At 42.4% G+C, this 13,755-nt stretch overlaps 2 protein-coding genes across 2 annotated transcripts in view; one reads left to right on the top strand and one right to left on the bottom strand.

The window, feature by feature from the left end:
* KCTD3 (potassium channel tetramerization domain containing 3) overlaps positions 1-13,755 on the top strand; it is a 32,290-nt gene that overhangs the window by 10,559 nt on the left and 7,976 nt on the right. Inside the window, exons 8-13 of the mRNA XM_074317035.1 lie at positions 39-129; positions 668-858; positions 6,099-6,214; positions 9,609-9,696; positions 9,834-9,950; positions 11,823-11,993. Of these exons, the coding sequence (XP_074173136.1) occupies positions 39-129; positions 668-858; positions 6,099-6,214; positions 9,609-9,696; positions 9,834-9,950; positions 11,823-11,993 (774 nt within the window). The remainder of the gene's footprint in view (positions 1-38; positions 130-667; positions 859-6,098; positions 6,215-9,608; positions 9,697-9,833; positions 9,951-11,822; positions 11,994-13,755) is intronic.
* USH2A (usherin) overlaps positions 1,556-13,755 on the bottom strand; it is a 582,349-nt gene continuing 570,149 nt past the window's right edge. The window contains exon 72 of the mRNA XM_074316330.1: positions 1,556-1,938. The gene's annotated coding sequence lies outside the window, so the exon portion shown is untranslated. The remainder of the gene's footprint in view (positions 1,939-13,755) is intronic.

Genomic DNA, 13,755 nt, shown 5'->3' with positions numbered 1-13,755 from the left:
ACTTTCAAATATAAAATGTTTGTTCCTAAAATCCATAGGGTTTCCTGTGGACCCACGGAAGGTGCTGATAGTAGCTGGCCATCACAACTGGATCGTAGCTGCCTATGCCCATTTTGCCGTGTGTTACAGGTACTGTGAGACTCGGAACGCTTTGCTTCGCTTTTTATCTTGGGGGTAGTTTTTAATAATTGCGCTTTTATATTTACCACTTGGAGAGCTGTTCCTTTGAGTCATCAGAAGTTGTCCCTGCATATTTTATCCACTTCTGTATCTCTTGATGAGATACGGTTTGCTTTCATTTTCATAGCTAACTTGGTAAATATTGCTGGTAGCCTTAATATGTCTCAATTATTTCCCAGACAATGTGAACTGTGATGTAATTGAGATCTTCAAGATCTTTCCTGCAAGTTGTTTTCCTAAATTACTCTTTGGAGAAATATAGAACTCTAATTTCTTTTTAAGTGGTTTAGATTTCATATGTATGTAAATCGGCCTCAGAAAAAATACTCTGGATGTGGGTGAGTAGATGATACGTATCAACCGAATTTTATATTGAACAGAACGGTCACCAGACAGCTGTGATTCGTATGCTTTTGGAACATTCATCTGTATTCTGTTTGCTTAATCCATGCTGAGTTTACCGTCTGTGTCCATTCTGACTTCACAGAATCAAAGAATCTTCAGGATGGCAGCAAGTGTTTACAAGCCCTTACTTGGATTGGACTATTGAACGGGTCGCTTTAAATGCAAAAGTGGTCGGAGGTCCCCATGGGGACAAAGACAAGATGGTGGCTGTCGCCTCCGAGAGCAGCATCATCCTGTGGAGTGTGCAGGACGGAGGCAGCGGGAGTGAGATCGGTAGGAAACGTCTGTGCACGCACCGTCCTGCACTGTGCAGGGGATGTGTGAGCATTCTGAGTGTGACAGGGATCGTCCCGAGACAGCAAAACCCACCTGGGCTGGTAGTGAGCTAGAGCGGCCCCGTCTTCTTTTCAGGGTCCAGTGGTAATGGGGCTCCCCAGTGCGACAGGAACCATCTGGTAAAGAGGGAAGAAAACGAATGTCTTAGGCAAAAGGAGAGTCTGTTGCCCATTGTCTGCAGCAGCAACCTGGCAGACAGTGGAACGACCGCTAGCCCACGTGAGTGCCACTGCTTTGACGCGTGCTACCATTGCACCGTCTGTGCAGGTGCCAACAGGCGTTTAGGGAAACCCACGAAATTCATAGCCATTTCCAACACACTGACAATTTTAACACCATGTGTGTTTGCAGCCAAACATGCACGTATGCTCTTTAATGACTGGTGCTGATGCCAGATGAGCAGAAGCGTCCCTGTGTTCATCTGTTTGTAAGACAGAAGCACAGTTGTGCCGAATGTGGAACTCAGGCTTACTCTGTCATTGCAGAGTGGCAGTGATGGGGTTTCTTTGCCCTCTCATCCCGCAGGCATTCAGCAGGGCATCTGTCCGAAGGCTTTGTGCATCTCCCAGCAGTTGTGTGTACTTTTCTAGCCAGTATGACGCCATAACACAGCCTGGGAGATGCTGCGGCGGCCATTACATCTCTAGGTTAAAAGTGACAGCAGTGGTTTCTGGCTTTTAAAGAGTTTTTCACATGTTTGTTTCAATGATTTCTTTGTCTTCCGACTGAGCATTTGTTCTCAATGATCCCACACCTGGCATCATAGTACTTTTCAAAACTGTTTTGTTGCATAAGACACCATAAGGCAAGTTATTAACATCTATAAAGTTGAGGGGAAGAATTTTTATTTTTACCCTTTTTTTTTACAGTTTTGCTCAGTTTTTTAGAGTTCTCCTTTCTATGGGTCAAAGAACTGATCTGTCACGTCTTTGTTGGCATCTTTAAACTTAGATGGTGCAGCTGTGGGTTGAGCAGACGAGTGTTCTAATTTTCCATTGTGAAGCCAATGATCCATCACTAAGTATAAGGAAAATGTGTTAAAATAAATTTATTTTAAAATAAAATATTTTAAACGGCTTTAGGTAATATTTCTTATACTTTATGTTACTTATTGGACAATAATGAGGTTGAAGAGATTACAGCAGATATAACTGAAGAAACTGCAGATCGCTAGTAAGAGAAGAGTGGAAATATTTAAAACCAACCTCCCACAACAGACAGTTCCAGAAAACGTAAGACCCCATCACATGTCAAGTAGCCTCTGGAAAACTCCTGTACACTGTGAAGATAATGAATTGAAAAGACAAACAATGCTTTAATATTATCAGGAAATTAGTCTTGACTTCTAGAGAGGGTCTCAGAGACCCACAAGGACTCCCAAGCCGTACTTTGAGAGTTGTTCTAGACGCTTCTCCCAGTCTTCTCTCCCATCCCCAAATTTCAAATCTCATGCCTTCCGGAGCTACACTTCATATAGTTTTCAGCCGCCCTCTAGGACACTGTCCTTTATCCCTTTTAAGTTACTAGCTCCAATCCTCCCCCACCCCCCAACTCTTGAACTCCACTGGGATCTTCACTTCTCACTCCCTTTTTGCCAGGCTTGGATCCCATCATTACAGTTACTTTAGCAAAGGAGCCTCAGTTTCCTTGCATCTCCCTTCGCCTTGCTTACTTGGAGAAACCCCGACCCTGGCCAAATCTACCTTTCTACCCGAATAGCTCATGAGGGCTGGAGGACACTGAGCATTCCCGCATGCACCACCAGCACCACCACTGCCGTCCCCCATAACTTGTCTCAAGTCACGACCTCCGTTCTCAAACTACCCAGAAATCCTATTACATAGCCCTTGTCAGTCACGTCACTCTCCTAGATGATGGTTGCCTACCTTTTTTCTTCCTTAAACTTTCAACACCTTCTGTTCTTACTGAGAAAATGGAGAAAATCGGGAGAGACTCGCTAGGTTCCTTCCATCATTTCTACCCATCTCCATGTGTCTGTGCTCATTCTCTGTGGTCCCGTTTGTGATGTGATGAAATCGTCTGCTCCGAAGGACAACTCCCGTTGTAAACGGGATCTTACTTCCTTTCACCGGCCCAGGACATGGCTCCAGTAGTCGGCCCCCCCTCCCTCTCCTGCATCATCAGAACTGCCCACTGCCCACTCTATTGGCTCATTTCCATCAACACACGACCAGGCTATCATTCCGCCTTAAAAGCAACAACAAAAACTACCCTCCATTGTCTTTCAGTTTGGGCTCCATTTGCCTGTTCCTGTTGCAGCGAGAGACCTGACCTCGTTTGCATGTCCTCTTCTATTCTCTCACGTTGCTTTTGCCCCCAACACCCGATCAAAGTGCTCTTGTTACTGTTACCCATGACCCATAGTCCTCGTCCTCATCTCATTAGGGCTGCCATCTGATTCATTTGATACAGCTGATGACTGCTTCCTTTTGAAAGTCTTAATTCATCACAGTTTGAACAACTTTAGTGGATGTGCTGTGATTTGAACGTTGGTTTTAATTGCAATTTCCCTAACAACTTTAGGAAAAAAAACTGTAGCATTAAAAGTTTTGAGATTATAATACAGTGATAATACAGAAAGGAAATCAGTTGTGATTTTTTCGTTGTTTTTGTTTTTCAAATTGCCGCTTGTAACATACCAACAAGTGAGGGCGCTTTTCTCCCTTGCTTTGTTTTCAGTGGCTAATGTGGTAGGTAGCTATGTGGTGAGACGGTGCATAGTAATTTGTTCACCCCCTGTAAAGGAGACCATTTGTTGTTACAAATGTTCTGCAGAACGTGACGCCGCCATCCAGAGAGCTTGATTAGGCCTGGTCTGTCCCTGATGGAGCTCTCCTACAGGCTGAACCGCCTTCGTTATAAATCCCATCAGCCAGCGCGACTGCATTGCCCCCGTAAGCAGTATTTGACCGAGAAAAGAGGGTCCCTTAAGACAGGAACTTGTCATTGTTACACTGTTGTCTCCTCTGTGGACAGTGGGCAGGATTGTCGAGCGTAAGCAGGAGTGACGCTTTAGGTTTCTTGACATCATTCAGAATGTCTTCCTTCATTTCCCAGAACCTCATCTTGCTCTCGTGTAACTGATGTTGGTTGGCTGGTTTTTCTGTTTTTATTTCTACCTTTCACAGAGCCTGTAGTACTGAATATAGTTAGCTTCTCGTGTTCTGAAAACTTGTTGGGCCCCAAAACTAGAGTACTGTCACATAAGAATCCTAAAATTATGTGTGGGATGATGACATTCAGCTTTGAAGTGGCAGGTTTTGTTTCTCAACCAAATCTGGGCAAAGAACTTAGCTTCTTTGTGAGGGTTAATTTCATTTTTTCCATTTTTTATTTTTTTGGTTTCCAGATGAGGCCGAGATGGTATATTTATGTGTATAAATATGAATTTATACATACAAATTTAAATGTATACATAGGAGACATTTCTAGCAGTACTTAACAGGTCTGTTTTTTTTGTCTTTTTGTTTTCCTATCTTTCTTTGTGCAGTGGATATCATTTTTCTTCCTGCTAGATGCCTGGCTTTTGCAAGATTGGTAAAGAATTTTTAGAGTGTTACTTATTACTTCTGGTGTTGTATGTAGTACAATTTTGAACAGAAAATGAAATACCACTTACTGATACAAGATTCAAAACAAGTCTGTTATCTTTTCTGGCTTATGCTTTTAGTACATGCTGCTATTGCATTTAATTGGTTTGTTTCTTCCTATGAGTTCTTTAAAGCCTAATGCATGCTTGTTTTCTCAGCTAGGTACTGGGAAAAATGTTCATGTTCTCACATAATAGGTACTTAAAAAAACACCACCACCACCAAAAAAAATAAATAACTGATACCTGAAACAGCTAAAGAAATATGGTATAGGTGAGATATTTTCCAGCATTTTTAGGTAAAAAGATAGCTTTCATAAGGCACTTTTCAAGTAATTAAGATAATACAATTTTAGTATCAAAATTGGATCATAATATTTTGAAGGTGCAAGTGAACATTGAGACGTTTAGCTTCCACTGTTTCATAGATGAGATGAGAAAGAACCGAGGTGGCAAGGACAGGTCCTCTCAGAGCAGGGATTCCTCCTTCAATCTCCTGATCGCTCGGCAGTCCTGTGTGACAGAGACACGACTGCCCACGGCCATAAGTGCCGCACCAGGGGGAGCCTAGAATTCTCTGCTTAGAAATCCCGGCTCTTTGCTATTCATGCGGAACATTTGCCCCTCACACCCTCCCTCACCTACATTCCCTCTTCCCTTTCCTCAGATTCCCTGGGCTCACCCTTCCCAGCCCCTAGTGTGATGAACTGTTCACCGTTTTACAAACCCAACTTGGATGGCTTCCTTTCTAAGAAAGACTGTCACACCCCTTTCTACTCGCTTTGCTTCTCTGCATATCACAACACCCTGTGCGTCTTCTGTTACTGTTGCATTGTATTAGAATTATGTTTCTTTTTTCCTTTTTTTGCTGTTAACTCATAAGTTCCTGGTAATATCCTGTCTTCTGTTTTCTGACACACTGCCTAATCAGCACCTTTCGAATGGATTAAATTGAGGTCTGCAATGCTGGCAAACTGAGCAGTTTAAAATGAGCTCTGAGTAAAGGCCTGAATGTTTGAGTATAGTATGACTTCTTTTTGTTTTTGTTTTTTTTTTGTTTTTGTTTTTTAATCTTTCCTTCTTCTGTTTTGCTCATTCCCAGGCTCCTAAGCACATTCCGGATAGTTGAGGGCTGGCAGGTGTGTGCCTTCAGACCATTGGTTCCCAAACATGTGGTCCATGAGCAAGCTGCAGTGAAGCCGTGGCTTTCTAGAAACACCCTGGCTTTCCTGATTGACCAGGCCTGGCACGAATCTAGGACACTTTTCATTTTACTTTGTTCACTTTCAATCTTCCCAGTTATTTTGATGATCAACTCGGTGTGAGAGCCACAGCTTCAGATAACGAGGTGTTCTGTTGGTGTAGGGTCACTAGGGCAGACTTCTGCATTAGGAGTGTGTAAGCTGCTGCAGAGTTTCTTATTTCTGGTCCCCAGAGTGTTTTGCACATACATTGTAGAACTGAAAAGAGAGTTATATTAGCTCCCTTGAAGATGCTTTAATCTGGGTTTTGATTGATTCTGAAGATGATGACTGATGACCCTCTTCATTTCTTCCTACCACTTCAGGAGTGTTCAGCCTTGGTGTTCCTGTAGATGCCCTCTTCTTTATCGGTAACCAGTTGGTGGCCACGAGTCACACAGGGAAGGTGGGAGTGTGGAACGCTGTCACTCAGCACTGGCAGGTTAGTTGAACTAAAGCATGTTACAGCAATGAAAATATTTCTGAAACTCATGCTGATTTAGGCACCTGCTTTGTTACTGTGGAATTCATATTGTTTCTGGGTTGGATTATACAGACTATTGAATATATTTAGTGGTCATTTGTCTTCTAGATACAACGTTGAGTATGTTTTTCAAGAATTGTAAGTTACTTTGGAAAAGGAATGAGTTTTTAAACTGGTTAGACATTTCTTTTCTTCCTTGAAATGGTTTACGTCCCATGCGTTGGGAATAGTAGTCCAAGCAAACTTCTTTTCCTAAGTGGAAGCACAGATCTATGTGACGGTACATGGCCGTTCAGAGAAGATAGCGAGCTAAATGATCCCAAGTACTTGAGAGGAACAAGGAGACAGGACTGAAAAAGGTAAAAGCTGATTCTGAAGCAGAAGCAGAGGGAACAACACAAGGACTTTGAGCGGAGAATTTCACGATCAGATCCGTGTTTTGCAAAGATAAACACGGTAGCTAATGGGAAAGGTGGGTGGGAGAAGAGGAGAGTAACCCAGCAAAGCAGGGGGAAGATTCAGGTAAAGACGGTGGTGGTGGAGATGGCGGACAGGAGGCGACCTGAGAAACACTCTTAAGCCTTTCCAAAGTGACAGGATTGGCACCTGATTAGAGGTAGACAATTAGAGAGAGATTTCTCATTTTGACAGTCGCGTGACTAGGGCTATTCTGAATTGAGAGGGAGCATAGAAGAGAAGCAGATATGCTGGGGGGCTAGTGTCACAAACGATGAGATGGGTTAAATACTCTGAGGTTCCTCTGGGCATCTAAGCGCAGTGTTAGTGTATAGTTGGGAGTCTCCCTTAGGAATTTAGGAAAGAAGAAAGAGCTAAAAAAAAGTCTTTGGACACCACAGGACTTCTGTGATGATGAAAAATAAGTGATGAGATTTTCCATTGAGAGGATATATAGAGAGAAAGAAAGCCAAGACTAAAACTCTGGGGAACATTAGCATTTAGGGGGACAGGATAGGAACCAAGAGCCACAGGGACACTTATGATATGACTGAAAAGTGGCACTGGTTTTAGCAGTAGGGTATCATTTGCAGATGTAAGTCAGTTAGGTTTTGGTGAAGGGAGGGGTGTGCATCTCACAGGAACTCAGGCATCAAACAAGACACAGCAAATTCAGTTCCCTTTCAAGAAGTTTGGTGGTAACAGAAAGCAGAGACGAAGTGATAGCTTACAGATCAAGGCTAGAGTGAAAAAAAGATGTTCAGTGCTTTCTTTTTTCTCCAGGATGGGAGCATGCTTGCAGTCAGGCAGGGAAGTCGCCAGGAAAAAGCACATGGCGATTGTTAGACTGGCGATGATTTCTAGTCCCGTAGAAGTCAGGAACGTCTGGGACCTGGGAACAGCTAGAGGGGTTCACCCACAGAGTAGACCCTTCTTTTCTCTGTGACACAAGAATGAGGAAGGAGTACTGAACACAGACTCAAGGGAAAGACAGACCCTGGAAGTGCGTGCCCAGGACTGCAGACATTGCAGCTCGTACATTCGCGGCGGCCCTGGGGGTACTGTCATGTCGGTCTCCCCTAGTGCCCAGTGCTGGGAACAGGAGCCAGAGAACAGAGAACAGTGCCGGTCTGATTGAGGATTGGCGATGTGATAAAAAGGTCTGACACGCCAAGGGACGAGAAAGTGTAACATGGCACAGATCAGGGAAGGACCTGCGGGTAGGCAGACGGGACAGAGAGAAGGGAAAGCTGGTGGGTGACTTACAAGAACTGAGAATCATTGCACAGAACTCCTCTCCTATCTCTGTTCTTGTGCCGAGGGGTAGGCATGAAAAGCAAAGCAGCACTTGGCCAAGGGTGGCAGGAAAAGAGGCAGGAAGGCGTAATCCTGGAGCCCGTCCTCCCAGAGAACAAATGGCTCATGCGTTTGCCTTAGATGCGACTTGGGAAGCTCCTGGCTGCTGCCACTCTTTCCTTGAAAAATGGGTCTAAAGGGAGAGGAACCCCATGGTCTTATCTATGGCCACCTGCTACTGTCAGGATTCCGGGGTAGCAGTGGAAGCTCTTTGTGGAGACGTGGAGCTGAAAAAGATGAACTTGGTGTGAGAAAATGGGTCTGGGGGGTGTGGAGTGGCCTTCCCTCCAGCCTCAGACACCTTCACTCACGTCACTGAGAAGTTCTGTTTACCTGCCATGCAAGTCATTGGCTCTCATGAAACGGAAACCTGCCCTGGGGTCGAGGTGGTAAGTGAGACTGCAGCGATATTTCTAGTGTAGCTTAGGACGGGGCATGACACCAGAAGGCTTGTCATGGAAATCAGCGTCATGTACGCACGGCTTACAGGAAGCATCATTTCCCAAGTTCTAGCTCTTTTTCAGTTTATTTTTAATAGGAATGGACCCGGATTCTGTGCCTTCTCTACTTGCTCTTCTGCCAGTCGCTTTCCTCTCCTCTCTACCTGACGCATAGTGACCTTTTTCAGGTTTCAAGCTGGGCTGCCTTTCTGCACTCTCCCAAGACCCCCACAGGGATTGAGATGCACACCCGCCCCCCACCCCACCCCCACTGTACCCCACGCCTGCCCGGTCTCGGTCTCCATCAGTCACTGTCTCTATTTGTCCTCCTCACCCACACGTTGAGAAGCTCCTGCAGAGCCAATGTGGTACCTCCCGCTCCTCACCCGGTGGCCCCTGCTTGTTTTCTTGGAGGAGTGTCACCTGTCGCGTCTCGCGTGCATCTCTGGTCTGGCTGGTGAAGATGATTTTTCACCTTATCGCCACTACTCTACCAAACATCTGTTGTTTGTTTGTTATTTGGTTTTGTGGTAAAAACCATGTCCTTTGCTTTTCTTTTATCACTGATACAGGCAGCTATTAATTTGTAACTAGATTGAGTTGCTGGGAAAACGGATTTTTTAATTCTCGTGCTTAAAACAATAAAAGTGTATGAGAACTTGTCTGCCTTACCGTTTCCTAGGAAACAGGTAAACGCTGTAGTGGGGAGAATGGAAATGGAGAATGCTGTCTTTTCAGAGAAATTAATAAATACCAAGGGAATAAGTACTTCCTGGAAATGAGGCGATTTGTGTTGTGATGTGTGTTATGGCCTCAGATTCATGTATCGAAAAAGATACTCCTTGTAAACCCTGAAAGTGCTGCTGCTGGAAATACATGTGTTTTTCAAAGAGCTTTAAGAGGAATTATTTGGCGGTTCTTCAGCGTCCCCTGTGGGGCGGTGGGGTGTGTGTATGTATGTGTGCGTATATAAAGTGCATTTTCTAAGCCCTACTTAAATCGGATATCAGTGTCTTTTTTATTAAAAGAATTTTGAGGAAATTGAGCAGAAAATATAAGTCATAATTAATGTCTAACATCTAATAATCTCACTACATCAGGTTCAAGATGTGGTTCCTATAACCAGTTATGACACTGCTGGGTCCTTCCTTCTACTAGGATGTAACAACGGATCGATATATTACATAGGTAAGTGCACAGACGCTGAACACACGCTCCTCTTTAACCTGATTTTTAAAAATGAGGACAAGAGAAGGTTACCTTTTTTAGTTTTAAATAGGTGCGCTGTTTGTTTTTATGTTCTTTACAAATGTCTGTGTTTTCAGACATGCAGAAGTTCCCTTTGCGGATGAAGGATAATGATCTTCTTGTAACTGAACTTTATCACGATCCTTCCAATGATGCTATCACTGCTCTGAGTGTTTACCTCACGCCCAAAACAAGTAGGTACCTGGCAAGATTACTGTCCATTCCTGAAGTGCTTTTGAGGATGTGTGTTTGTTGGTTGGTTTATTACGCCCAAACTAGCATGGTCCTTCCTTTTTGAGAACTGCAATGCTAAGGATTTCATCTGTATTAGCCTAAAGTTTATATTTGGTGTTATATTGAAGTCAGCATGACCAATACACAAGGAGAATTTGAGGTGGGATATTAGATCTTTTCGTCTTCTGAATTGTATTTAAGCCAAATCACTACCATATTAACTGACATTATTTAAAAAGTTATGTGCGCATTTACTTTCCTTTTATAGTAGCTGATTGTGTTTTGAAATTAAGAGTTTTGTTTGTTTTTAACCAAAAAAACAAAGACTCCTAGACTATTAGTCTGTTTTAAAAGTGAGCTTATTTTCTTGGGAAATTTTAAATTTACGTTGCAAGAAGACATTTTATTTGGAAAATCAATATGTATAACTTCCATTGCTTTTCACTGCAAAGGCCATTGCAGTGAAATTAACAAACTAGTTCTGTAAACTAAGAATTTTTATATTCTATGGTAAAAGAGAAACATAAATGGGAAATTTAAAATTTATCTGTAATGAAAGGAACTGTAGGAAGTATTAACTTGTACAGTAGTACTAGATAAGATTTGAATGTTGCTGGTACAAAATCATTCTATTGGATTCATTGAAGGAAAGCATTACCTTTGGTGTGAAAAAAGAAATACTGTAGTGTATGCAGAGGGTTTTGATGGGAACCAGAATAGGACCTCACCTATATTGTGCCAGAATAGGGGTCAGCAAACCATATACTCCTTTCACTAAGTTTTGCATATTGTCTTTGGCTGCTTTTGTGCAGAGACAGTGTGGCATGCGAGGTTGAAAGTATTTGCTGTCTAGCCTTTCACAGAAAGTTGGCTGAGCCCTGCCCTAGATTGAGATGTGCAGGTTTTTTGGTTTGTTTTATTTTTTCCGATCTAAACTAAAGCGGGGGAGAGAACTTCATCAGTGACAAAGGACAATGGAGTCACCTTACAGGTTATACGTGTTTCCAGGGCATGTTCTTTGTCCTTTGATTCAAATATTGTGGCATGAATCAGAAATAACAGCTCTTAAAGCTAAGAAGTTCTGTATCTGTGAAGCGAAGCTTTTTAAAAATTTAAGTCACTGAACTCTCACCTGTCTTTAAATACCTGATGGAATCTGGGCTCTTGTTTAAAAAAACAAAGCCACAGGTGAACCTGACACGCTGAGCTGTACATAGAGACGACGTGGGTAAGTGTGACGTAAGCGGTGTGATGGGTATATTCCATAGTTAAGAGTTTCGAAGCTGTTTAGTAGTATATACAGGACTTGGTGAATCGAGGAAGATTCAAGACGGTAGAAGTAAAACAGGTGGCCATTCTAGGCTAGAAGCAATAGGAATACTGCTTTCGGAATACGATGTGTGTCAGTGGTGCTTCAGCGTGTATGTCCAATTTATCAATTCTGCAAACAGTCACTGAGTACCCACCACGTCTCAGGCACTCTAAGGTGACGTACATAAAAAGATGATTATGATTCAGTCTGTCAACAAGTAGAGATAAGCATGGAAATAGATTATTGGTGTGTTACCGTTGCTGTGATAGAGTATAATACATAGTACAAGGAAGGGAGCGGGTGAACAGTTCTGAGAGTGAGGGCTAGGAATCGACGTGTAAAATAGATCATGATTTGCAGATGGTCAGAGAGGTCTTCAGATTTCTGTGCTGAGCTGGATTCGGGGCTGACACAAGCACTGGATCCAGCTCTGCCCCTCTGCTCACAGGGGAGCTTTGCCAGGGCAGCTTTCTCTCTGTCCTCATCTAATACGCCCCTTCCTCCTTTGACCTTGGCCTAGGTGTCAGTGGTAACTGGATTGAGATCGCCTACGGCACGAGCTCTGGCGCGGTGCGAGTTATCGTTCAGCACCCAGAGACGGTGGGCTCAGGCCCTCAGCTTTTTCAGACCTTCACCGTTCACCGGAGTCCCGTTACCAAGATCATGCTGTCGGAGAAGCATCTGGTGTCAGGTAGTGATCGCGTGCCCACCTCTAAGGAGGAAACCCCTGCCTCTGTGCGCTGTTCTAGACGCTGTAAACTGAAAGAACAGAAAAGCAGCGTCGCGTGTGAGAAAGAACGGGTAGAAAAGTTGAACGACTGAAGAAATGTTAGGATTGTCTTTTAAGGATTTCTGTGATTTTTTTTTTTTTTTTTGGCCTGATTTAGAAGTATCGTGTCTTTTACTTACTATTTTAATATTTCATTCTCATGGCATATTTTATTTCAAATATCATAATTCTGTTGAGAGGTTTCTTTATTACAGATATGTTCTAAATATGAATTTAATATGCATTTGATTGCATTATCTTAAGGTTTAAAACTTAAGTTGTAGATTTATATGTGATTTTGTTTGATCACCTCTTCAAAAAGGCTGAAAATGGGTACAGTGTATAGATTATTTGAAAAAATCTACATTTTACTGAGTCGGTTGATCCTTATAATCATAGTTTTTAAATGTTGATACTAATTAGATACTTTAAAAGTTAGATATCAAGTTTCGAGCTTCATGAGTGGGACATACAAAGTAAAGGGATCACAAAGTAAAATTCCATTCATGAGATTCAGTTGTGATAGATGATTTCTGCAAAGCTTCATAAAAATTGAATTGTGAGTTAAGTAGATTAGTGGTGCTTGCTTTTACATTAAGGCTTTTGTAGATCAGTTCCTGCCAAACTTAAATGTTTTATAAATATTTTCATACAACAAGTTTGTTTATATGAAGACTACACAATGTAGAAAGCTGACGCAGCTGTCACTGTTCTCCAGTCTGATTCAGTAGGAGCTGAAAGATGGATGAACGTGCCGTTACTGTGGCTGGCGGTTTGGGGTGTAACTGCTTTTCTGAAACAGTCTCTTCTTTAGGCTTTCCGAAAGCTGTGCTCAGGTCACACCCCTGCCTCACGGAGGGGTCTCGCTCACTTCATGGCGCTGGTGCCTCCTCTTTTGCCCACTTACTAAATGTTGGACTGTCCTGGCTGTTTCCTAGATTCTCTATCCTTTGTCCTTTCCCTGGTGATTTGACTGTTATCATCCAACGGTCACTTTCTCTGTCAGTATCTTGACTTGTTTTCTTCACAGACTTGCACTTGATCATGTATTTGTTTATCATCTGTCTCCCTCTTACAGTGTAAGTTCTACACCCTGTTCTCAGCACTTGGCAGAGTTCTTCACTCACAAGGTGCTGAGTAAATGTATACAATCAGGTCATTTGATCCTGCAAGAAATAGGCTGTTTTGTAGGTTTTTCAAGGACAATCCTTAGAGACACTCATTATTACTGCTTTTATTTTGATGGTTATGGTATTGTAGGATGTGATACCAAAGAAATACATAGTAAAACTTGCATTTTGACATAAACTATTCCACACAGCTTTAAAACTTAAGTAAACTTGTCAAAAATGTATAGTTCGCCACATCTGGAGTATTTTGTGTATATAGTACAGAATTGTGTGTTATTCTGCCACCTGGTGGATATCAACATATATGCAATGACATTATTTTCCCCATAATGTTAGTTTTCATGTCTTAAATAAAATACTTCAACGATTACTATTTTAAAAACTCCCATAATTGCCCATTTGAATAAAATATTTAAATTATTTTTCTTAATCCTGGTACACTTAATAGTGAAATCAAGAAATGATTCCCCATGAAGCTGATTAAACAGCGTAGAACTATGTCTTTTTACCAGAAAACTGGCGTTCTGAGAATTGAGGATTTTGTTACTTAAGTA

This window comes from Rhinolophus sinicus, linkage group LG12 (genome assembly GCF_036562045.2).
Source record: "Rhinolophus sinicus isolate RSC01 linkage group LG12, ASM3656204v1, whole genome shotgun sequence".
NCBI lineage: Eukaryota > Metazoa > Chordata > Mammalia > Chiroptera > Rhinolophidae > Rhinolophus > Rhinolophus sinicus.
Note: the sequence above shows the minus strand (reverse complement) of the source record. Positions and strands in the feature narration are given on the sequence as shown.